The sequence below is a fragment of the Numenius arquata genome, chromosome 1 (assembly GCF_964106895.1).
Source record: "Numenius arquata chromosome 1, bNumArq3.hap1.1, whole genome shotgun sequence".
Taxonomy (NCBI): Eukaryota; Metazoa; Chordata; class Aves; order Charadriiformes; family Scolopacidae; genus Numenius; species Numenius arquata.
The window spans coordinates 74,917,780-74,942,760 of record NC_133576.1 but is presented as its reverse complement, the minus strand read 5'-3'; the positions used below and the strand labels follow the sequence as shown (position 1 = coordinate 74,942,760).

The 24,981-nt window shown below is 41.2% G+C and overlaps 1 protein-coding gene across 1 annotated transcript in view; it reads left to right on the top strand.

The window, feature by feature from the left end:
- The window catches only part of TMEM255B (transmembrane protein 255B), a 68,561-nt gene that overhangs the window by 28,112 nt on the left and 15,468 nt on the right, over positions 1 to 24,981 (top strand). Inside the window, exon 6 of the mRNA XM_074155988.1 lies at positions 23,072 to 23,152. Within this exon, the coding sequence (XP_074012089.1) occupies positions 23,072 to 23,152 (81 nt within the window). The remainder of the gene's footprint in view (positions 1 to 23,071; positions 23,153 to 24,981) is intronic.

Genomic DNA, 24,981 nt, shown 5'->3' with positions numbered 1-24,981 from the left:
AGAACTATACTTAAGAACTATACTAGCAAATACATCAGAATAATTAGGCTTTGGATCACTTGGAGCATAAAGCTGTAAACTGATTTCTTTTTTACTGTTATTGAAGAGGACTTTAAACCAAATGTGGGCTTCAGAACCTCACATGCATTGCACAAGGAAGGAGACATCTGTTGGTATAAACAACCGAGTTGTGCAATTTGAGCACGAATAAACACTCTGGATTGTAATCATGTTTTGTGCTAAACAGACCCTGCCAGATGCTGAAGTGGCCTGCTTTTACTCGGATTCACCCTGCTGTTGCTCTGGGTGACACTTGGTATAACTTCATCTCTGATTAGCATGAGCCCAGGGGGCCTTTCCACAGGAGCTGCTTAAAAGAGGAGGGGAGTAGATTCCTATTTAGGTTCCTACTCCTGAAAATTCAGTGATTGTGCCCCAGAAAACCATTTCCACCTATTCAAATCTTGGGCCTGTCTCCTAATTTTCTGTGAACCAGACTTATTTTTGTCCTGTTTTGATATGTTCATTAGGAAGTGTTCAGATGGCACTTGTACAGTCTTACAGCTTGTAACTGCAGTCCAACTGCAGTGCTGAGGTTGAACACGGCATCACCTTCTCTGAGGCGAGTAACTGCGTCACAGGACAGTGTGTGTGTGTGCTAAATCTCAGACCCAGAGACACGCATCACCCCTGTCATCTTTCTAGGTGTTTCTTTTGTCAGTTTGCACTCTTTTGGCTTTAAGTTCCTTTCACATGTTACTTAGCTATTCTAGAAACAACACTGCTTCCTGTCTAAATCAAACAACAATATTGTATTTTAATATTATTGTGCCCTTATATCTGAAGAAACAGCATCTCATACATAATACCTAGCTTTTATATTTGCCTCCTCTTTATTGTAGCATGAATAGCTGTGTGGCATTTGTTGCTGTCATGGCATGCCCTTGATGTGTTGTTACGGACTAAAAGTGATTCAGGTCATTGCAGTGCTCTCTGGGGAGAAAGTGGGCCAGCGAGTTGTTGTAGGAAAACACCAATGCACAAAGTCATTGCACTCACCCAAGAAGAAGGCATCTTACAATCTTCGGTGCAGTTCCCTAGCTGGTTAGGTCAGTGACTGGGTATGACTGCATCATCTGTGCAGAGCTGTAGACTAGACGGGGCTGGTCACCAGTCAGCCATCCCTCAGAGTGCTGGAGATGAGATGTACAACCCAATGACATGAAGCTGCTTCAGTCATGGCATGACACACGTCATGGAAATCCATTTCCAGCTGTTTGCGTTTGGGCTGAGTTTTATTACATCTGTCTCTTCTGGTCTCCTTCACGTATTACAGAACAAAGAAATACTTAGTAATACCATTTTGTTGGAAAACTAATTGGTGTGTTAACGTGGTCACACTCACTTAATCTCATTCTCCTCCACTGTTTAATAAGGAGCTTAATAGGATCAGGTGAAATAAAGGTGTACATCACCTAATTTCACTGACTAACACAGCAGGGGAAATCTGTAGGGGTGGTATTGCAAATACACTCCCAATTTGATTTACAGGAGCAGTAGGGCCTTATCAAAAGAAGGTGTGTCATGCAGACTGTGGTGTCATTGCCACCACAGTACCTACGCTTTGTGTCACAGCTAATTTCTGTCAGGGAGAATAGTAATGCTACATTCACTCCATTCCCCACAGGCCAGTACCAGCTGTGTTCAGACTTCTGTTGTGCTGTTGGTACTTTGGCCATGCCTTTGGGGGATAACTTCTGGAGAATGGGACTAAACTGTCCTCTGTTCAGGGAGAGGACAAGCTCCTGGCATGTCAGAGCGGGTACCCAGGTCTACACCGAAGCCATAAAGTGTTCACGAGGAGGAATTGGGCAGCGTTCACTTTTTGGTCCCCAGTATCAGGGTGCTGATACCAAGGCTCCCGGTCCCTTTTCTCCTGGGGGGAGAAGTACTAGCTGAAGCCAGACAGGCGTCAGAGCAACAACAAATACAACATCCTCCATATCAATTTGGAATAAGAAATGTCTCATTTTATTTTTAACTTCATTTGAGTTGGGAGGGATGTGAAGAGACAAATCATGTTATTATAGATTTTTCTTAGTGTGCGCCTGCTGTGGCATGGAGACTATTACTGTTGCACATTTTCTCCTGCTCTTGTAAATCTGTGGATGGAATAATAAAATACTTTCTCTGTTTTATTTTCTTCCCAAGAAGGCATCAAATTGACAAAAATTTTTCCAGGGAAGGGATGTATTTCAGAAAAGAGATATTTAAATTATTTAAGACTAATTTTAAAACAATTTGTTTAATAGAAAGCTCTGGAACCCAGCACTTATAAAATTAAGTACACTGAAGGAAAGGTAGCTTGATTTAAAATAGCAATAGCTTATTTAAAAAATAATGCAGATGTAATTTACTGTATAAAGTTAATTTTGCCATTGTTCCCTTCAGCTGCACTTTTCACCTTAAAAAAAAAAGAAGCCAGAATCAAATGAAACAAATCAAAGCTGGAATTAATGTGCAGTGATGTTATTTCAGAAAAATATGGTGATCACAGGAATCCATTATCTGCATTAGCGTTTGCTTGAGACGTTTTGTTATTTAGCAGATGAGAATAGCCCAGTTGTGCAAGAACTAGTGGAGATCCTCCAACAGCATCTTCTCACCACATACGGAAGACCATCTGTTCCTCCTCACATACATATTGTCTGCAGTACTTACTACCTTCCTATCCAGGACTGTGAGCCTTGACCATTGCCATGTGATCCTTAGCTTTGTGGGTATCCCCCAGGCAGAACCTAAAATAGCCAGCAGCAAGAAGTCCAGTTATGAAGTGAGGAAATTGCCTGCAAGAGCTTCCTGAGAAGGTTAGGAAAATGACAGGTAGTGAAAACATGGGGAGATACTTTAAGCTGTGTAGACAAATGCTTTGTATCATCTTTTGACGTGCTTAGCTGGGAATCATGGAACATAGGTACTGACACATGGACAGTCACATTTTCCCGAAGTGTGGGATAAAAAGAGACTTTGACATGCTTGAAAGCCTTAGGAGAAACCAAGGGCTGAGGCAGGGGAAGTCCTCTCTGCTTGACTATAAGAACTGCTTTTTGATCTTTTTGAGTGGAATTCACAGACCACATCTGGACAGATTTACTAGAGGGGATCCACTAAAAATAAAAAGTAGAGCTGAAGAGCTTGGGATAGTATCAATGAGAACACCAGAAGATAGAGCAGTGAAATTGCAACTTGGGACTGTTGCCATTATCCTTTCTCTACGCATCTCTTTGGCTTTGTCTTCTCTATAACAATTCTTCAGGTAGTTCAATACAGCAATAAATAAACCCCTAGGCCTTTCTTTCTCCTCACTGAACAAGCCCAGTTCCTTCAGCACGTCCTGGTGCATCCTGTCCTTCAGTCTTCTGATCATTTAGTGGCTCTCCACTGGTCATACTGTAATTCGTCAAGGTCTTTCTTATATTGGAGAGGGATTAAAATTGGACACTGTACTGAGATGTGGCCTCATGAGCGTTCAGCAAAAAGGAATAGCCACTTCCTCCAGCCTACTGGTGCTGGTTTGCTAATGCAGCCCAGTACGGTGTTGGCCATCACTTTTGCAAAAACAACCTACTAACATATGTTCAACTGGTCCACAAACACATCTGCTTTTTTTCCTTTGCCAAGCTGCTACCTTAGTCAGCTTGAACTGTTGCCTGGGGTTATTCCAGTTCAGATGCAGGATTTTACATTGACACTATACAAAAGCTAACAGAATACAGTCAAAGAATTTAGATTCAGGTTCAACTATTTTTAAAGATGCACTAGATTTCTCTTCTAAATTTCTATAACCAACAGAAAAGAATAAAAAAGGTTGGATGCTCTATTCATTGCCATTTCATTGCCATTTTTGGCTTTCTTTTAAGAATGAAGCAGGCTGAATTTTCTGTGTTTACAAAGCCTAAGACTTTGATAATGACCCTTACGTACCCTATCATAAATTACTGCTACATCCTCTTAGCTGAAGTTCTGGTTTAATGCAGTTTATAGGCATGCATGAACTTGCTTTAAAAGGAAGTGGTTTTTAAGACAGTCTGATTTTATGTGGTGCAGTAAAGGGACAGCATAAATCTGTGGACCAGAACTGCTGCACATACATGATGTCCTGTTCCCTTGTGCTTGGAGCTGGGTTCCTCTGCCACGGAGAGCTGTAAGGTCTGGTGAAAAACTTGGCCAAGAGCTGTGTAGCTGAAGTGTCTTAGAAGTGCTTCCAAGATGTTCCTCTGAAATAGTCATCAGGGACTTCCTAAAAGCAGCCTCCCGCTTTTTTATCTGGTTGGGTTGAATGGGCACATCTTTGGATGAGTGCTTGGATAGTGTAATGGATGGTGATCCTTTGAAAGATTATAAGGTGCTTACAACTTCTGACTGTGAGTGGTGATGTGACAAATTAGCAGAATGATCAGGTGCACTTCAGGTTAGCTTTTACAGGTAGCCAGCAATGTGGCTTACTTCAGTACTTTATTAGTGGCAATTTGAGAAAACTCTGATAAGGTACTGTATTTGGAACTAAAACCTGAAATGGACTACGCTAAGGGAAATCATGTTATAAGAGGCTGAGGTGAAGAGCATCTTGCTCTGTTGTTTTGTGATTTCAGACATCTATTTTTGTACAAATAGATCCTAATCCATTCAAGAATTTTCTTAAGTCTCCACAAATAAGAAACTGAGAAAGTGGTGGAATGTGAAAATGTTGGGATCCAAATGCCTTGGGTCATGGTAGTGAAATGGCAAAGGAATAAGAGACCATCTGTAATTTTTTCATGATGTAGGATAATTCTATTAACAGTAGTTACTCTGAAGGAGACTAGATTCCAACTGTAGTGCCTCTGGGATAAAAATGTGTTGCCATGGCTTTGAAATTGTATATTGTATATACACATGATAAGTGATCTTGTCTAGCTGAAGCATTTTAATGTGACTGCATTATAGAGGAAATGCTTCTTGGTGCCTTAGGCGTGACATCACTCACTTCAAGCAAAGGTTCAAATTCCCATCCTGCCTACAAGCAGAGACAACATGTTAGATTCTGATTTATAATAGCAGATTCTCACAAGCTGTTCTGAGCACTTCAGATGTGCAAGAACTGAAACAGAGTCAGTCTCCAATCCTGGGCTCCCATTTTGCACTCTTTTACAGACTTTATGTCTATATGCCAGCTTTACATTGATGACTGAAGTTATCAAAATGCATGTAGGTGTTGGAGGGATATGTGTATAAGGAAACGGAGGGTGCTGTGGAAAGGCAGAGTTGCTTGTCCATCATGAGATGCACATCAAACCAGGAAGTGTTAAGCTGTCCCTTAAGATTCCACTCCTCTTCTGCAAAATCACTTCTGTGTCACATTGAGTAATTTCATTTTCAGCTGATCTAGTTTCTTCCTCTTGATAGTGGTGGCTTAAGGAATTAATTAAAATGGAACACAGCATCAGGCACTAAGTCCTGAAATGAACCCGTAGCTGAACTGGAGGACACTAAAGTACTTATCCCTAGCATGGGATCTTCACCCAAATGGTTTAAGTGCAGTGCGTGTACTGCTGAGTCACATCAGCTGGGTAATTGCCTATAGATTTGGGAGTTTAGAAAGTAAACTTCAGATATTTATCGTCTTTTTATGTATGTTTACTCAAAATACTGTTTAGTAAGTGTGGCATTATATAAACTCACTTTCTGGGAAGCATAGAGACTTGACAATGGGAAAAAAAGAGTCTTTCATCTGGGGAGTGCTGATGTGAATTAGGCTCTAGTTGGTAGAACTCAAAGCTGTTGTGCTAAGTAATATCAAGATGGCAGCCCCCATCCAGTGAACAAATAAATACATTCCTAAAACTGCAATCCCAGCCAGCCCCACCAGAAAATAACGTGAGTGGATGTGGGTTTTGGTTCCTTCAGCTTGTCCAAAGGATTTAGATCAGGGCTGCTTTGCTTTGTACCTTTCTGTGCTACAGAACCCAGATCAGGGAGTTGAATGCTGCTTTTTTCTGACACAAAGCATGTGTAAACTACTCTTAGTTATGTGCTATTTTATGCCTTCAGACTGAGAAGCTGCAAAATCACCATGGCTGCTTGGTGCTGTAGCTTCTCTCCCAAGGAGAGAAGCCACATTGGCACTCTGAGGTTTATCAGCCTCAGCAAGTACCAGTGCTTTCAGTGTTTTACAGATTACAGAATACAGATCAGCTGTCAGAAGTAAAAAAAAATAAAATTGTGGCTGTCCAAAAGCGTCACCCTCCTTCCCCTGGTTTCACGTTTCTGCCTCACTTCTTGTACTAAGGTGCAGGAGCCTGCTTAGGGCAGACTGAAGGGAAAACTCACCCTTTGTGCTTTTATCACAGACAAACAGACAGACAGACAGACAGATAGACAACTGTCAGCGCGAGCGGTAGGGAGGCACAGCTGGGAGCTGGAGGGAAGGCAGGATCAGGTCTTGGGGCTGCAACGTTCACTTGGCTCAGCTTAAAGCCAGTGTCAAGCCAAGTTAGAAACGATGAATCCCATGATGACTGAAACAATCAAACATTACGAGGCCTCAGCTCGGGACGTGAGTTAGTCAGAGAAGTACAGTCTGAAATGCTGTGAAGATCTGATGTCTGCTGCAAGCACAGGACCTCAGGCTGGGAGGCCCACCCAGCAACGAGCTTCCCCAGGCCTTGGGCAGAAGATGCAGTGCTGCATAGGTGCGCTCAAGAATTGATGGCACCATCTGGTGGCTGCACATGCAATGGCCGAGAATGTCGATCCTCTTCCCATCTTTGAAGCTTCATGTCCAGATTACAGACACTGGGTCAAGAATTGCAGCAGGGGTGCCCAGCAGCTTCGCTGACGACCACTACATTTTACTACGGAGTGACTTCAAATATGAGGAAAAACTTCTTTACGGTGAGGGTGACAGCACTGGAACAGGCTGGCCAGGGAGGTTGTGGAGTCTCCTTCTCTGGAGATCTTCAAGACCCGCCTGGATGCAGTCCTGAGTAATGTGCTCTAGGCAATCCTGTTTTAGCAGGGGAGTTGGACTAGATGATCTCTAGAGGTCCCTTCCAACTCTGACAATTCCATGATTATGTGATTCTTAAGCCCATAGCATGTGACATGGCTTATTGTCACGCCCCAAAGCCTTGTGTGCTTCAAGCCAGATCACTGAAAAAGCCAGTTGAAAATGTTCTGAGCAAGCCTGTTGGCCTTTCCTTTGAATCAAAACCAAATAGTTGTATTCCATGTCTAACGAAGTTACCTTGACGACCGGTGGTAGAAAATGCAACTCAAAAGAATTTCTCATTGGAATTAAGTTAGCTAGCTTCTCTGGAGAAGAACACTAAATGCATTTTACTTTCTCCATGCTGCTACATGAGACAGAATTGCAGCTAATTACTTTTAATTCCATTTCCATCCTGTATGACTCACTCATTAATATAATAGCATGGCATAGCATATACCATAAAGGGTTTTGTTGGTATTTTTAGCAGAGTGAGCACTAAACATTTATAACTAAAAACTAGCATTAGTTCAGTAGAGATTTTTATATTGATGGTCCACCAAAGTGAAAAATGTTTTAGTGACAAACTTCCTAATTATAAAGTGCTTAAGTTTGCAAGCAGTGCATTTTGACGCCAATGGTCAACTATCCCACTGTATTAAATAATAGTATTAGACCTTGCATCTGACACTGAGATGGGAAGCACAGACTTCATTCCTATAGTACTGCTTAATTACAAGGGGGAATTAATTTTTTTTTTATGGACTTAATTTAGGGGTTGCAGCAAAGGAGGACTCTTGCAACCAGCTTAAGCCAGTCTGCTAAAATTTCTCTTTTGTACAGCAAGAGGACCAGGCCTGGTTGGACGAGGCTTTGAATAACCTGGTCTAGTGGGAGGTGTCCCTGGCCTTGGCAGGAAGGTTGGAACTAGATGATCTTTAAGGTCATTTCCAACCCAAACCATTCTATGGTTCTGTGACAACATTCATGTAACAGTTACATTCATGCATCCAAATGCAAATGAGTATACTTTAAATCAAAGGACTAATACTCTTCTTTGAACATCCCAATCCAGATGGTAGAAGAGCTCCTCATGCTGGATAGGTCTCCAACCTAATTGAGAATGAGTTACAGATATCTACAGATGTCTGGTGCTTCCTGACACATCAGAGCCTGGAAGCTCTGTTTTGCTGTCTCCTCTGGCAAAATCACCTACTTTCAGGTGAAGATCTCCCCCACCGTAACTACAGTTATATTGGTGCTATTGTACATTATCGTCTTTTTGCCAGAAGAACCTTCATGCACCAAAGGAGGGTTTTTTTGGATGCCTTTTGCCACGCTGGTATTTTCAGCTGACACACAAGGAGCAAAGTAGAGAAAAAGGACATCCTAGCTCCAGGATGGAGCCACTGCATTTTGGAAAGCAGCAAGTCTAAGGAGGAATGAAACATCAATGTGGTAAAAAATCTGAATGCCAAGTAGTCTTCAGGGGAGATACTGTAGTTAATTGAACTAACATAACTCATGAGTTAACGGACAGTAGTGTCTACTAGCATGAGGAAGCTGAGTTACCTATAATGACAAGTATTTTGTAAGGTATTAGTGGTCATGTCTACTCTGCTACTATGGAATAAACTCAAGCATCAGACCTCTGTCTAATGGTTAGCTGCCACTTCAGCTCAGTTTCAGATCACCCCCATAAGCTCTCCTGAAAACAAATCTGAACTAGAAGGGTAGTGCTAAGTTGTGCGGGTGTGAGCAGCGTGGATGGGACCATGTGGCCTCAGGACTGGAGATTGGTCTGTAGCTTTTATTTGGCAATACAGGTATCACCTGTGGAACCATTGCTAGATTACTGACTCTGGTGTTTCTTCGTGCTTTGGAAAGGACATTATCAACTTGGAAGGAGTTCAGAGAAGAAAAATGTGACCTTTGGAATGGCACCTTGCAGCAACAGCACTCAGAAATTTGATTTATTTTATTTATCAAAGAAAAGGTTGAGAGGTGAATTGATCTTGGTCTCTGTAAGGTATCTACATAATCAAAGGTTATCTGATAACAGAGGGCTTTTATTCTCTGACACAAAAGCACAAGAAAGTGCAGTGGGTTGAAATCAATGCTAAACAGATTCAAACCTTGACAAAGTCACAATTTTGACAATAATGAATTATGGGAACAGCTTTGTCAGTAGTATGGATGGTTCTCTGTCACTGAAATATTTAAATCCCAAGCTTCTTTTCATATGATCTTATGAAGCTCATCCAGAAGTTATGAACTTGACACAGATGTCTTGGGGTGAAATTACGTAGCCTATGTTATTCAGAAGGTGATTGTAAGAGCGGAGTCTTCAAAGAAGCGTCCTGTGAGTTGTTTTTATGGTCAGGCAAACGCTCTATTGCCTCTTGTCAGTAAGTCTCTCTGTGTGGTGCCAGGACCTGGTCCCTGCTGGAAAATCATTAGGTGTTCACAGATTAAAAACAGTTGAAAACCATTTATCAAGATTTCTGATCCAGGTTTGCTGGTCTTCAAATCTGCAAAGGAAATGCAATCTTTAACATAAACATAACTGGAATAATATCTCTACTAAAAACACTATTCCTCCAATACTGGGTAACACACAAGACAACCTAATGATGAAGGTATTAGATGCATCCAAGGGCTTGAGGGCAAAACTGTCATTTTGCTAATGTTTTCTGGACTAGAACAGGGAGAACTTACACAGTATAAGGGACAGGGGAGGGCTTCAGGGAATTTTTCCCCAGGAATCTGCAGTCTGATATTCCTCTCTTTCCAGACAGGTATGTACTATGCATACAGCCTGAATATATTGACATTATGGAGAGACTGGTAGGATGCTCTAATTTGGTCACCAGATATTTTCCAGCAAGAAAAATAATGGCAGCCCTTTTTTTTGGAGAACTTCCTGAAGTGCCCCCCTCCAGTTTGCAGGGCCTCTCACGTTGGCAGGGACAAAGCCCCCTGCTTATACAGCTTCTCTCTTTTTTTTTTTTTTTTTTTTTTCCCCCACTGAAATTCTTTTCAGGTTTATCCAAGTTGCAAATTCTTTCAAATGCCTCTTTCCTTCCCTGCTGTGACTTGTTTTCCAGGGGGAAAAGGATTACAATTGCACCAGCTAAACACAAATGTCTAAACTATAGGCAGCTCATACATTGTGTTTGGATGCCAAAGAGCAATTAATTTGTCGATGGGAGGGAATAAGAGAGGTTCCCGGTTCCTTTTCCAGGAGCATCTCTCTACATCTACCACATGGTCTCCACGTGCTCATCTGCAGCCCCAGGACAGGGGCAGAGAGAAGGTTGTCTGGAGCCTTTCAGCCTGGAGAAGAGAAGGCTCCGGGGAGACCTTATATCAGCCTTCCAGTACCTGAAGGGAGCCTACAGGAGAGATGGGGAGGGACTCTTTATCAGGGAGTGTAGCGATAGGAGGAGGGGCAACAGATTTAAACTGAAAGAGGGGAGATTTAGATTAGATACTAGGAAAAAATTCTTTCCTGTGAGGGTGGTGAGGCACTGGAACAGGTTGCCCAGAGAAGTTGTGGATGCCCCATCCCTGGAAGTGTTCAAGACCAGGCTGGATGGGGTTTTGAGTAACTTGGTCTAGTGGGAGAGGAACTGGAACTCGATGGTCTTTAAGGTCCCTTCCAACCCAAACCATTCTATGATTCTATGATTCAAGCTTTCCCGACTCTTCATCTGCACTACTGTGTAGGACAAAAGTCTTCACTGCTGGCCAAACCAAGGATTCGTCCAGCCTCCTTTAGTCCCATGACACAAACATTGGTCCACTGGCTTCCCTTGTTGAGATGTAACAGCCCACATTGAGATCCCTCATTAATGTCATTAGCTTGGTCATTCAAGCTGCAGTAAGGCAGCTCTGAGGTAAAAATTTCTTGAAGATACAGCATGGGACATCTTACTACAATTGCGTGCAATAGGGAGGGAGGAAGACTACTCTTTTATTTTAAATTAGGAGTTTGCACTCTGAGAAAACATTATGGGAATGATCCACACATTTGAGTATGTGAAAGCTAATAGCCATTTAGTTACATGATTCTGTCTCACAGAGAGCACAATGTCAGTGTGCAACAGGGAAGAATTTTCAGTGCACTGGGGTAATAGCAAATCTGGCACTTTCAATTTCTTTGGCTCTTAAAATGAAATAATTTTCTTTTAGCTTTGCTTCCAGTGTAATTAGATAGGTGAGAACTCCACTGAGTATATTGTAAATCAAATCCAGAGATACGAGGGAAATTCTTCACATTTTACTCACATTAATAATCAGATTATTATTCTTGTGAGAAATAATATGAGAGGTGAGAAAGTAAGCAGGATTTGATCCATTTTTAAAATGACACTGGTAGTCTAGTTTCCATAGATTATGGCCTTCTGCATTTGTATGTAGATTATAGTCTTCTATAACCTACATCTGTTTCCATAGATTATAGTCTTCAGCATCTGTGTGGCTCCTATACATCCAAAAATCAGTTTGGGGGAGGGCGGGCGGAATTTATTTAGCAATGTAGAATAGCAGCTTGAATCAAGAGAGATTTACTGTCTACTTCCATCTTTAACTTTACTTTACGAAGCACTAGCCATGATGGAATTTATGCAAAGCATACAAAGCAAGTTAATTACAGTTTAATCCGAAGAAAGGTGGGTGACTGGGGCAAAGGGCTTGCAGTTTTCTCTGAAAAGCATAATCTACTTCCCTCTGATGTGCTGCCAGCAGAAGATAATTACCTTCATTGTTTCCTGTTCTCAGAAATGTTTCTAGACTATCAACAGATGTTTCTGTTCTATGAAAAAAATTCAAAGCTGCTATGCATATATATAGAGGGGAGAGGGAGTAACCACCTGCAGACTTTAGACTACAGCAAAAATACCTGGCATTTTTTTCCCATCATTTGTCAAAGGAAAACAATGCTTTGAGTTGCCCTGTACAGAAACTAGCGAAGTTAAAAAAAGAAAAATGTGCTGTTTATTCAAATGGATCTAAATCAGCAAAGCATGAAAAAGTCCTTAAATTTAACTAGAGTAAAAATTTAGGGTATTTAAGCATGCTGCATTTTGCCCTAACAAAAGGTTTCAGAAAGACAGAGGTTTTATTTGTTTCATCTTTAAGAAGTCGTCATGCTTAGTATGAATAATAATATCATGTAGCAGGAGTTTCTCTCTGTGAGTGGATGATTATTCAGTTGCAAATAGTGCCCATGAAAAGTATGTTCCCAGGTACTCAGTAGAGTTTTGATTGATGATTATTAATGGCTCTATTAAGAGCTTATTAAAATATGTCTTGCACCAGCACTGATAGATTATGAAAGTTCACACTTGTAATATATTTATTTAGTCTTTGATGAGAAATTCCAAGTTTGAAAAAGTATGGTTTTAAGATATCATAGTTAAAAATGTTTTTTTACTGAACCTGCCTGGAATTTCCTTGTACGTATGCCGCAGTGCGGGTCTTTCCACACTCCTAGCGAGTAGTATATCCAGTGGCTTTTTTGCCTCTGGAGCACTGAAACCCATGTATTTGAACATCTCTGATCTTCTGAAATGCACGTGAGCTTCAAAATGGCAAGAGGGTGGAGATAGGGAAAAGGGCATTGTGCCTGAGCAATCAGGGTATGCATGAATCGTTTCACTGATGGTTTATACCATCTTAATTTTGAAACTTACATCTTTCCACTCCTCCTGGGGCTTCTCTCACAGACTTTTTGCTCTCTTATGTTTTGGGGCCTAGTCCTGCAGTCCCTTCCATTTGGATGAACCCTTTCAGGCTGGGCTCTAGTGTGCTGTGATGTGTGTCACTGGGGGTCTTCCCTTTACAGGCATCATAGGGAGTTTTGATGGAAAAATGTTGGGCTTAAACACCTACTTTCTGTGTGTTTTCTGCTCAATACCGAACATAAAAATTTCATACATAAAGCTTTTATTACTTTACCTAGGTTATAATGGAGATACTTAAAGGTCCCTGTCAGTGGTGTCCCATGCCCTGAAAATTAAAATCAACACTGCAACATTAATTAAGCCTCCGGCATTTTATTTGTATATCTAGATATTCAATATATATATTGCTCAACTAGATGCATTTAATGCAGACTCTTTTCCTTCTCTTTAATATAAAATAAATCCAAAAAAGCATTATAAATGTAAACCCTGCATTTCAGTCAACAGGATGTTCAGTATTTCAGATATGTAAAGGTTAGTGTGTTGCAAAATGACATTTCCTGCAGTAGTATACTTAGACTTATATATTTCTTACATATTCTGATAGCATTAAGGCAAAAGGGAGGAGATGGGTTGTATTTCATGTATTTTAGTTACATTACCAGAAACAGAATAAACAGTTTTTGCATTCTTGTGGAAGAGTTAATTACTCGCATGGCACAACATCATTATAATCAAGACAGAGCAATCAGTTCATATAACAAACCCTATAATCAAGGTAATGTAATCAATGTAAGTAATCAACTATAATAAGCAATTAAATATCTAACTGCATCAAGCAATAACTAAAATTACAGCCTTGAATAATATCAGCTAATTGCATCATTAGCAAGTTGTGTAAAAGCCAATGGTAAATCTAAGTTTTTAACTACACAAAATAGCAGGTATCATGGGAAAGTCTACAGCCTCATCCTGAGAGACTTTAGCTGGCAAAACCTGACTAAAGAAAAGCAGTCATACCCCAGTGCCAGGCCTGGATTTGCCAGAGGTCTGGGGCATTAAGGCAGGAGAAGGCTTCCTTGCTGGAGCCTTGTGTGGCCCCCACTCCCAAGTACAGCCAGAGCGACTGCCTCTGGTGACATACTGGTTTGCAGCACGGCAGCCCCTGAGCGGATGGGCATGGTGTCACTCAGCAGCTCTGCACACACCTCGTTTCTTCCTGCCACCACTTGCACCTTCATCAGCTAAAGGCACCAGGGCTGCTGAACCTCCTTGTGGACGTGCAGGGGAGTCAGCTCACATTTCTTCTAGTTCTCCTGCTGCACTGTGTGTGCTGGTGAGGGCTGATGGGCCTCTCCTTCCACCTTCCAGAGTGTGGCCAAAAGTCACTGAAAGAAAAAAAAACTATTTCAAGATGATTTAACCTCTCCTAGTGGAACGATATTGATCTGAGAACCGACCTGTGTGTCCACATCAGGAATGGATCTGTCTGTACACATCATCTAGCAACGGTGCAGCTCCAGCATCTGGAGGCTTTTCATTTGACTGTAGCAGTACTACCAGCCCAGAAATCTTTCCCAAACAAAGGACAGTGAGACTGATGCTACCACTACAAAAAAAAAAAAAAAAAAGTTAAATAGAAGAAAAATCAATGAGGAAATACAAATTGAGACAGATCCATGTATGTGTGTTTTTCAGCCATGATAGTATACCAAGGTACTCCAAGTACTTGCTTGTTTGGAGGAACTGAAATGAGCATCTACTGCTCCCAAGCGTTAAGAGAAAGGGATTCTGTAGCATCTAGTCTTTCAAATTAAATAGGAATCCTAAAAAGAGCCCCTGGAAAGCACAGTGTGAAGTAAATCTGGTTTGTGAGAGTAAAGAAGTGTTTAAGCCACACCAGCTGCTTTTCCTGTTTTCAGTGCTGCAGTTGGGTTATTTGAGCATAGCAGTCGAGACGGGCAGGGTCCCTAGGCTGGACCCCAGCATTTCTGGAAGAAGATTAGCTCCTAAGTTAAGTTCATGCAGGGCAGATGGAGAAGCACGAGAAAGGGTAAGTGCTGACTGCAGTCTAGAGTGAACCTCTCATGGTGTGACCTCACCCAAGGCGTGTAAGCAAATACTGACATGGCTGCCTCCTAAGTATTTAAACAAAACTGCCTCCTAAGTATTTAAACAAAACTGGGAATGTATTATTTTCACCAGGGGGTCACTAATGTGTTGTAGTTACAGTAGGGGTATGGCATGGACAGAAGCATCCCATCTCTCTGTCTCCATCTACATCAATTTGCAGGGTTTGTTCAACTGTACGTTTGGGAACTCTTGACTTTTAAGGCAAAGGCAATATGTGTAGAAACTGAATCAACACACTCTAGCCAAGTCTGCAGCTTAGGTCAAAAGAACATGTGAAAACCTAATTCTAGGGCTTATGGTTTCTTAATAAAGCTTGCTAATTATCAGCTGAATTTTTTAAAAATGGCAAAAAATTTGAAAACATTCTGTTCCTGATGGTCCAATCAGTTGCAGCCCTTGGCACTAGCATAACCTCAGGGCTAGGCTGCTGCACAGATGTAGGACTGTGGGAGTCCAGAAGTGGCTTGCTCTTTTCTTTTTTTAGTATTCATCCTTCCAAATCCCAACCAGCATGCACTGTGCACTCCCTGACAACCCATGGCTCCCTATGTTGTTAGTCAAGGTGATGCTCTCACAGAAGAGGACAAAACACAGAAGAGAAAGTAGGAAAAAACCACTAGTACCACAGGGGGGAAAACTGCTGAAATGCAGAAATGGAAAGACTTGGAGGCCCAATTGATGAAGTAAAACTAAACTGACATTTGGATTCACCACAAATTTGGTGGCAATGAGATAAAAGCTGTTATTAACTCTAGAAAAGACTGTCTTTGTTCATGGTCAAAATGTGAAGCAGGTAGGAATTATCATAGAATCATACAATTATTTTGGTTGGAAAAGACTTTTAAGATCATTGAATCCAACCATAAATTCAACACTGCCAAGTCCACCAGTACAGTTCATTTTCTTCTCATAACTGTACTTTCCCAACTTCCTTAATTTCAAATAAAATTCACTTTTTTTTTTTTTTTTTTTTTTTTTTTTACAATCCCTGTCTTTCAGGCATCTCAGGACTTTATTTTCTAGCATCTGGACTTCCTTTCAGGGTCATAGTTTTTTAAAACCTGGGGTTTTGTAGCAACTACAGCATTGCTGTCAGCCAAATGCTTACAGCCAATTTATTATGTATTTTGAGTTTCTTAGTGAATGAGAGAGATGGAGATGCAGCGGCTGGTTCAAGTACCAGGTGCTTTAGCATCCCTGGCACTGACTGAAAGAGCACATCTGCTCAACCCAGTGCAGCAAAGACCAGGAGATGAAGCCTGGCACTCCCATAGGACCAATCCCTGATGTTGAAGGGAGAGAAAAGAAGCCAAATGAGCCCCAGAGTTGTGATGGGCAGCCCCAGGGCACTGGCCTGTCCAAGGAGGCACCTTTTCCGTGGGAGAACACGCTCCATCCTGCCCAGAGGCTCCTGCAGTTGGGCCGTGACTCCTCTCTTCCCAGCTGCTCTCTGAAATGCAAAGTTTATGAAAATAATGCCATTACTTATAGAAATACATTTCAATGAGGCATATGAGGAGTAGTATTTTAATAACTATCTGTAAACTATGGGTAGAAAAATTTAACTTGTCATGAATTATGGGTAAGGCATTCTGTTGGTCTACCAGGAGGTTAAAGATTCTTTATCAAGCATAAGAGAAGATATAGGTCTGTAAGCAATTAGCCAGTTTAAAATGGTTATTTTAATTAGTTTATTTTCTTTTCCATCAGTTGATGTGGGTTCAATATTTGGAAATTTGGAATTGGAGAGGTTGGGGGGGGGTATTATTTCTGCTCTTTTCTTAAAATAGTGAAATTATGCAAGAGAAATTTTTTCAGAAAGCTCTTCTGCTCCAGAAATTGCAAACTGAAAAATGAATTGCATGTTTAGCTGCCAACAAGTAAAAGCCCCAAAAAATTGTCAAAAAAACCCACCCCTGCTTCTTGTTCCAGAAGGTATAATCATGTGTTTCATGTAGGAGTTGCAAGGCTCAGGAGCAAACAAAACTGTAAGATGTTTTGTTTCTTAAAGTTGATACCCCCTCAGTGCAGTATTGAGGACACTGACCTGCACCTTAGACTCAGATGTTACTTAATACCATCTTGTCACAGCCAAAATAGAAGCTGTTCAAAATAGAAGCTGTTCATAACATTTTAAAAACACACAATTTTTTTTTGTGTTTATGAGTAAAAGCACAAATATGTTTGTATTGATCACTCCTATGAATCCTTGGGATCTCCTAGCAGTGGTCTTCCTCAGGAGACAACCATCTCATTGAGAATGTTGTTGGAAAAGACTGAGAAACAGCTCTTGGTGAGACAGAGAGAGGAATGACAATCTGTAGCATTTCCTCTCATTATTTATACAGGGTGGGATCCACTCAGCTTTAGCTCATGTCCCCAGACAGTGGTCCAGTCTGCCTGCTTTCCCAGACTCCTAGTATGGTGGCACCTCCTTTCATGAGTTTGTTCTCTCTTTGGTTTGAAAGCTCTCGGGTCTGTATGCTCCCATGTGCCAAGTGCTGTCAGATCGTCAGCGTGAGGCAGGCACAGATACCTATGCTCCATCCAGCCCACCAGAAAAGCATAAAAGCTAGTTGCTAATAACGTTTATTTGTTCATATTTGCATGCTTGCTTTCAGAAAGTTAGCAGAGAGCCTGATCTTGAAGGGAGTGATAATCTCCAGAACACCCAGCTGTTGGCACAAGGCTGAGCTGGCACTGAAGGGTTATGTTTTGGTTTGCTTTTAGGATTAAACTTGAAAAATCTTGGCAGCTCCCTCTCCTATTCATTGCTAGCTACGCTGCAGATGAAAAGGACCTACAAAAGTGTTGTAGGAAGAAAGCAGAAAATGAGAAACTTCAAGTTAACGAGCAACTAAAAACATTAGTCTGGTTTTGGACTCCTCAATTTTATCTATATTCATCTCTTACATGTGCCTGGGACTATTCTGTGGTCCCCAGGCCAACTGGCATGGTGAAGCCCACGTCCTTACTCTTAGAGACCCTTAGAGTCTCTTAGAGTCACAGGCAGCATGGCAATGGCCAAGTTACTTACTGGGAATGGTTCTTGGCCCATACTAATTTTCAAACCATGCCCAGAAATTATTTTGGAAGAGTGATAGTTTGCCCAGGCCAAAGCCATCACAGGCATAATTCTAACAATTTAATGGGCTAGATGATCGAGTTTCAGGCCTGAGAACATTCCCTGGCACTGTTTAATCTACGCTTCTATCGATGCAGCCATGGAACCTAAGACCAAATAAATACTTTAATTGGAAAAAAAAAGCCTTCACTATATAATTATTTCAATAAATTATTAGCCATGTTTTGTGTCTGTAAAGTATAGCATAAATTTCAGTCAATATGGTTTATGCTATATCTTGGTTTTCACATAAGGGAGACAGAATTTTCCTTATGTTATCCAAAATATATGTGTTCTCCAAGGAAACAAAAACTGGTGTAGAAAAATCTACTTTCCATAGCTCAGTTAAAAGCCATACAACCTCCTCCCCCACAGACGTATCAAATCCACCAAAGATACCGTTCAAAGAATACTTTCCTTACCCAAATAATGTATTGCAAGGCTCCCACCATCAAAGAGAATGTGGGACTTTTATTGTATGCTCTCAAAAGAAAGAAACCAATCAAACCAAAACCTTCTATATTTGGACCAAATCTTCTCTTTCTTGGCATAAGGCCTTCCTTCTTAGCTGTCTGTTCGTCACTCACAGGTTCTAAACACATGCAGGCAAAATAATAAAATGAAAACTGTGCAAGAACAGGGAAAGCTACAGGTCACTCTGTAGGGTTCAAGGTTGAACAATTCTGTTCTGCCTGAAATTAAAGAGAATTACTGGGTGTCCAGGTTTTTTTTGACACCTCTGAAAATTTTCTAAACTTAGACTGATTGCCGTCTGACTGTATCTGCCCATTATACGCAAACACACTCATACATAATTAGCTAAGAAATCATCTTTTCCAGTGCTCAGAAAGATGTTATTCCAAACCCAAGCATGCAACTCCATTTTTATACAGATTTCTTTCTCTCTTTGCCACCCTACTGGTGTTTGTCCTCTGCCTGTATCAGCAGAGCTCTAACAGATCTTTTCCACCTGCCCATTTCCAGTTAGAGCTACTCAAAGAAGCAGAGAAGGGGAATGCGTTATTTGTTATATATTAATATATAAATATTACACATTAGTGGAAGGTGTTGCATAGCTCTGTTCCAATAAAAGTGGTTGAGGAAGTTCCTGGTATCAAAAGATATCAAATTAGTTAAACAGAATATTGTTGCTAAATACTTTAAAGCAGCTGTTAATAGATGAAATATATACGTACTTACATATATAGTATGTAAAAGTAGCTCTGTCTCTACCGGTATTGCTATAAGCAGTAAAATCAAGTAGAACCAAGGACTGGTAGGTATCCTATATTCATACACAGTCTGCAGTGAACACTGTAAAAATATCAAGTATTTTATGAGCAGTCCATCAGGAATACTTTTATAGCTTTTAAGTATGTCTCGTTTGCCTTTGTTCTTAGAGAGGCCAATAAAATCCAATGGATGCTAATGCAGTGTGACATACTGTTGGATAATTTTTGAACACTTCTTAATGTCTGGTTAGTGTCTTATTCATATAAATGCCTTAGTAGACAGGCAGACCACAGCACCTTGGTAGCATGAAAATCTAATTCAAATGGCAGTTTGTACCAATGCATCCCCAGTGGCCTCTACTTAAAAGCTGCATGCTTTAGGTGTCGAGTTCTGTGGCTGTCTGGATAAAGTTAATATGATCTAATCTTTTTTATTTTTATACACTCAGTCATCACTCATTTATTTTGATTTGGAGTTGGCAGACTGATTGCACATACAGATGCATTGAGAAGAACAGACTGAATGCAGAAAGCTGGCTTTACTGGTACAGCAGGCTTGCTTTTCAAAATTTGGTGCATGAAGGAAAGTACTCATTTGCCATGATTGTGCATGCAAATGTATTAACTGTATTCGCAGTGGTTGTTTCCATGTCACAGCTCTGACCTTTTTGCTGCACAGAAATATGAAGTAGATAATAGTTGGTGTGGATTAATCAATCACCTCTCTCTCCCAGGGAACAGTGCTGCTTCTGGTCACAAGCACACTTGTGCTAAAAGACCAAACCAATAAAAGGACCAATTTCTTTTTTAAGAGGAAGTGTAAAAGGTAGGAAAGCTGTGTGAGCCAGGGGATCAGTGTCAAAGTGAGGGTCTTCTTGTACATGATGGAGGCAGAGTAGACAGCTCTCTCGCTGCCTTTAACAAGATATAAAGTTGTCTGAGGGGAGGATTTTAGCATTCAGGGCCAAACACAGAATCCCAGTGTGATGCGGTGGCATCACTCATCAGCAACCTGTAGTGAGAACATGCACGCCCAGCAGGTGAGATCAGGGAGCATCTGTCTCCAGGTGCTAGGGTATATGTACTAAATTCACAACCTATGGTACTTTGAGAGAACTTATTACTGTGCTCATATCCTGAGGTAGGCTCCGACCCTCTTCACAAAATCAGAGAGTTGCTGAGGCAACTACAGAGGCACCAGGGCTTGTGAGTGCAAGGCTTCTTCCAGTTGTCTGAAGAAGCCTCATGTACTTTTTCCTGATCAGGCAGTATGTAGCAGACACCCACCACAACGTTGCCCATTTTGGTTTGGCCTCTAATACTGACAGCTCTCAGCTGGCTCCTCATCTGTCCCTAAGCAGAGCTCTATGTATTCTTGGTGCTTTCTCTCGTAAAAAGCAACTCCCCCCTTTCAACATCCTGCATGTCCTTCTGAAAAAGCCTGTATCCATCCATGACAGCACTCCAGTCCTGTGAGCTATCTTACCGTGTCTCTGTGACCCCACCGAGATCATTGCCCTGTGACTGCACACAAACCTCAAACTGTTTATTCTCTATGCTCTGTGTGTTAGTGTACAGACACTTCGAAGGGTGCTAAGCATCCCAGAAGAGGGATGAGAACTTTCCTTGTGTTGTCCTATGGCCTCTTCCTTATTAATATGCATTCACTTAAGTGGGCCCCATTTAGCCCTTTTATGTTGATTATGAGATTTCTCTTTCCCCCATCACCCTGTTCACTTCACTTGTTTCATTGGTCCACTGTTTCCTCACTTGATTGTTGGTCCTCCCTCCCCTGTTGCTCCTAATTTGAAGCTCTTGTCACTGGTTGACTAGACTGTAGGCAAAAATGCTTTTGCCCCAATTAGTTAGGTGGATCCCATCTCTTCCAAGAGGTCCTTGATCGTGAAAGATTCTCTCATGGTCATGAAAGCCAAAGTCCCATTCCCAACACCAGATCCAGCAGTTGTTGACCTGCTGGATCCACCCAGTCCTCCTCAAACCATTTCTCCTCACCAGCAGGGTTGAGAACACCACTTGGACTCCATGCTCTTGACTATCGCCCCCTCCCAGGATCTTCCAGGATGAAACTGAAACTTGCTATTGCTGTGAATATGATGGCTAGCAGTTTTTCATGGATTTGCTCCTCATGGTAGAAAAAGCCATTCCTACCGCTCATTCCCCTTCTCTCTCATTTCATCCCCATGCAACAGATGAAATCAGGGTTGGAGTATGATAGTCTGTGAAAGAAGGGGCTGTGGCTGATCCCATGCTTGCTGTGCTAGCAGAGAAACTACCATCCTGTTAGTCCTCCCAACCAGATCTGTCCCTGGAAGTCATGGCTAAAGGCTAATGCTTTCCCAGGCCTATGGAAGAATGTTGTCCTAGTTCACGAAATGGCATGCTGTTTGTGTTGTATTTGCTCTTCCTCTAGAGAAAAATAATTATTGAAGCATTTCTTCTTACATTTGTGTGATATAAATAAATACTTTTGGATGCAGGAAGCTAACCTTTCCCTAACCCTTAGGAGTTGGTGTCCAAACTTCCTTGGGTTTGCCAGAGTAATCAGAAAAGCAAACAAGCTGATGGATGAGCTTTATTCATTGACCTGTCTGCATTCCTGCCTAGCTCTGCATTTTTACTGATTATGTATTTTGGGTCAGCAGATTTGTGTAGTTCACACTTCATTATCCAACAAGCGTAGAACACTCACAAGTGATCTTAATCAGTACAGATCTTTCTGCAATTTCTGGGTTATTCCTGGGTGGGTCACAAAGCTTTAAAATGCAGTAAAAGTTAATCAGCACAGATTTCTGCTAACAATTTACGTAGTCCTTTGCTTGTAAATTAGCATGGAAAGAGGAAATGGCATATAATGGGTTTCCATCTTCTCTCTTGGAAGTGGTATGACTGACACACTGGAGAGCACCTGAGTGCTTTTGAAGTCACAGATCATGACCTAGGACTAGATAAGTGACAGAAAGTTGAAAAAGACTTTTTTTTCTTTGCCAACATAAGTCATTCCCATACTTTGTTTTGGGATAGACATCTGATCATAGAGAACTCTTCAGTCATCAAATCCTCCCTAGGCAAATATGGTGTAGTTCTGAAACTGGCTGAGGCGTGCGCCCTCTAGCCTTCAAGTGGCCATTCACCAAGTTTGGAAACACACATCTTCCATCTGGCCAAGAATATTTCATTGTGTTCTTCCTTTATGTCACTTATGGGAACCGTTACAAGCAAAATATGAAATATGAGCAGCAAATGCATATTTTTCAATAAGCATAGGAAAATAAGGCAAAATCAAACTTGGTGCAAGTTACTGCCCCTTTATGACTTCATTTCTTCATTATTCTTTGTTTTGGTTTGGGGGTTTGAAGTGTGAGTAGTAAGTGGAATGCTTAAAGTATTAGCTATTTTATTTTGTTTTCACTATGGACACTGTTGAAATCCTTTAAAAAAGAAAGTCCCATATCTTGAAGACAAATAGCAAAGTAATTCTTTGTGCTAGGTAAGAAACTGTACCAGGAAAAAGAGTGAGTGGACCGTTCTCATAAAGCAGTAGTATTTGACATCAGGAAAGGAAGGGGTTAAATGCCAGGGGTGATGTCTTCTTAAAAGAGGTGGCTGATACAGAGAAAAATAAATGATACTCACATAGCTTAATGGCAGAGTGAGGAAGGAAAATATAACTCCGAGGAGAGCTATTCTGGAAAGCAAGCCAGCCTGGGGGTGTGTGAGCCACTCACCCAAGTGACTGCATTGGCTTCAGCTCCTCAGAGCTGTAAGCATCTGCCATGGGTACATGAGACATGGTGCCTTCACACTTCCTCCAGACTGAGTACTTTTTTGACTATTTTTCTCTTTACAGGAACCCAGACCTTTGTATAACAAAAGGTGCCAGTTTTATTCAAGTGGAATAGGATTCCTATATGATGCCTACCAGACAGAGGTAAACAAACTCACCTCATCACGTTTGTTTCTGCTGTGCTTTGAGGGGCTGGGGAGAAAGGAGGTGTTTGAGAGTATTTCTGTGCAAGTAGGTAACAAATTGATAGAAACCTTACTGTTTTTTCTCACACAAGTGACTCCCCGCTTGTCCAAACCTCTGGTGATTGCAAATCCTTACAACCAGTGAGGTTTTGAGTCATCATCAGTGTTTCTATCCAGTACATTACTCTGAGACTGGAATGATTCCTAGTCCATCTATACTGTATAATAGCTGTCTGGGATGTATTTGTCACACTGGCATCTTTCTCTAAAGAGGTTTTTGTCGACTTCAAGTAGAATAGGGAATACCTAAATGAATCCCTTTGTATTGTCCAGAAGACTTCAAGTCTTCTCTGTATTTATCCAGCACAGGCCAAGAATGTCAGTGGTTTGAATGCAGCTTTTTTTATTATTTCGGTGACATTAACATGGTCGGAAAAGTGCCCATATCCAAGTGGCTAACCTCCTGAGAAGTCCAGATTTAGTTTGTTTTCCTATTTTTCATTTTATTATTGTGGTAAATTGGTGGGAATGAAAAGAAAATCAAGCAGAGCAGGACTGAGAACAGCTAAACAGTGGTATAACTTACAAGAAGCCAGATGTCCTTCATCACTATTCCTCCCATGGCTAAGAAAAAGTGTATGGGGAATGTTACTGTTAATAATTCTAGACAGCTTAGTGAAGTGTATTACCAGGTTAAGCAGCTAATACTCCTTAAATCTTGCAGCTAGGGCACCTCGTTGTTGATTCCAGAAAATGTATGACAAAAATATTTCATTGACCCCCTTGTCTGTAGGCCTACCCAGACAAACTTATGATCTGTGACAACACCCTTTCCTATAAATTTTACTTCATCTTCTTCTAAAGTGTGCATGCACAGTCAGACACAGACATGGTCCGAGAAATTTTTTTAATTCTTCTAATAAGCACGTAGCTGGTGTCACACTGACCACAGCTCCTGCCAGGTGACCCCAGTCTCAGGCTTCTGGACAGACAGATTTCCCTGGCTCTGCAGATTCTGCAAAAGTCTAAAGAGCTCCTTGCTCTATTCTGGCAAAAAAACACCACATATCTGTTATAGTGTAGTTAGTTTGTAATAACATTCTTGTCTGGTTTTCCACTGATGTAGTGTCAGCATGTGCTTATTCAGAGTTAATGATCTGTGGCATTTGAGCTTGGCTTTTGCTTTTCCAAAGTTAGCCGGCTAGTGAGCAGGGGACATGCCCTGCATGCCAGGTGAACACCTAACTAGGAAGGCAGACTGTTCACTGGGTGCAAGTTTCTCTTTGATTGCCATCTCGAGCCTGTGAGTGGTCTCCAGCTCATGTAGTTTGCCTGTGTTGGTTCTTCTCTTTGCTCAAAGCAAAAAGAATTTGATTTTCTTGCAATTACCATGAGGTGAGAACATCTATTCAGTTTGTGCGGAGGGGACAGACAGGCACAAACAGCCAGAACATGAAAAAATTAAATGTCTGGTCACTAAAATGAAATAATAGGTCTTGACATGCAGAACACCCACAAATGGCCTGTTTTCACCACCCTTGCTCACACCACACAGTAATTTGTTTATTTTGGTTTATTCATTATTCTCCTAAAAAGGAGTGTCTTGCTCTTTGCATGTTTTAAAAACACAGTGATAAAAATAGACAGCTACAGTAATTCCCTTAGCCAATAATTTAATGTCTTGTAGCCTAGGAGCAGCTAAAACCATGTTTAAGATCTTGCCGATCTCCCTCTTTTGTATTTCTAACCTTCTGCAGTAAAAAAGAGCAAACTGGCCTTATTGATGCT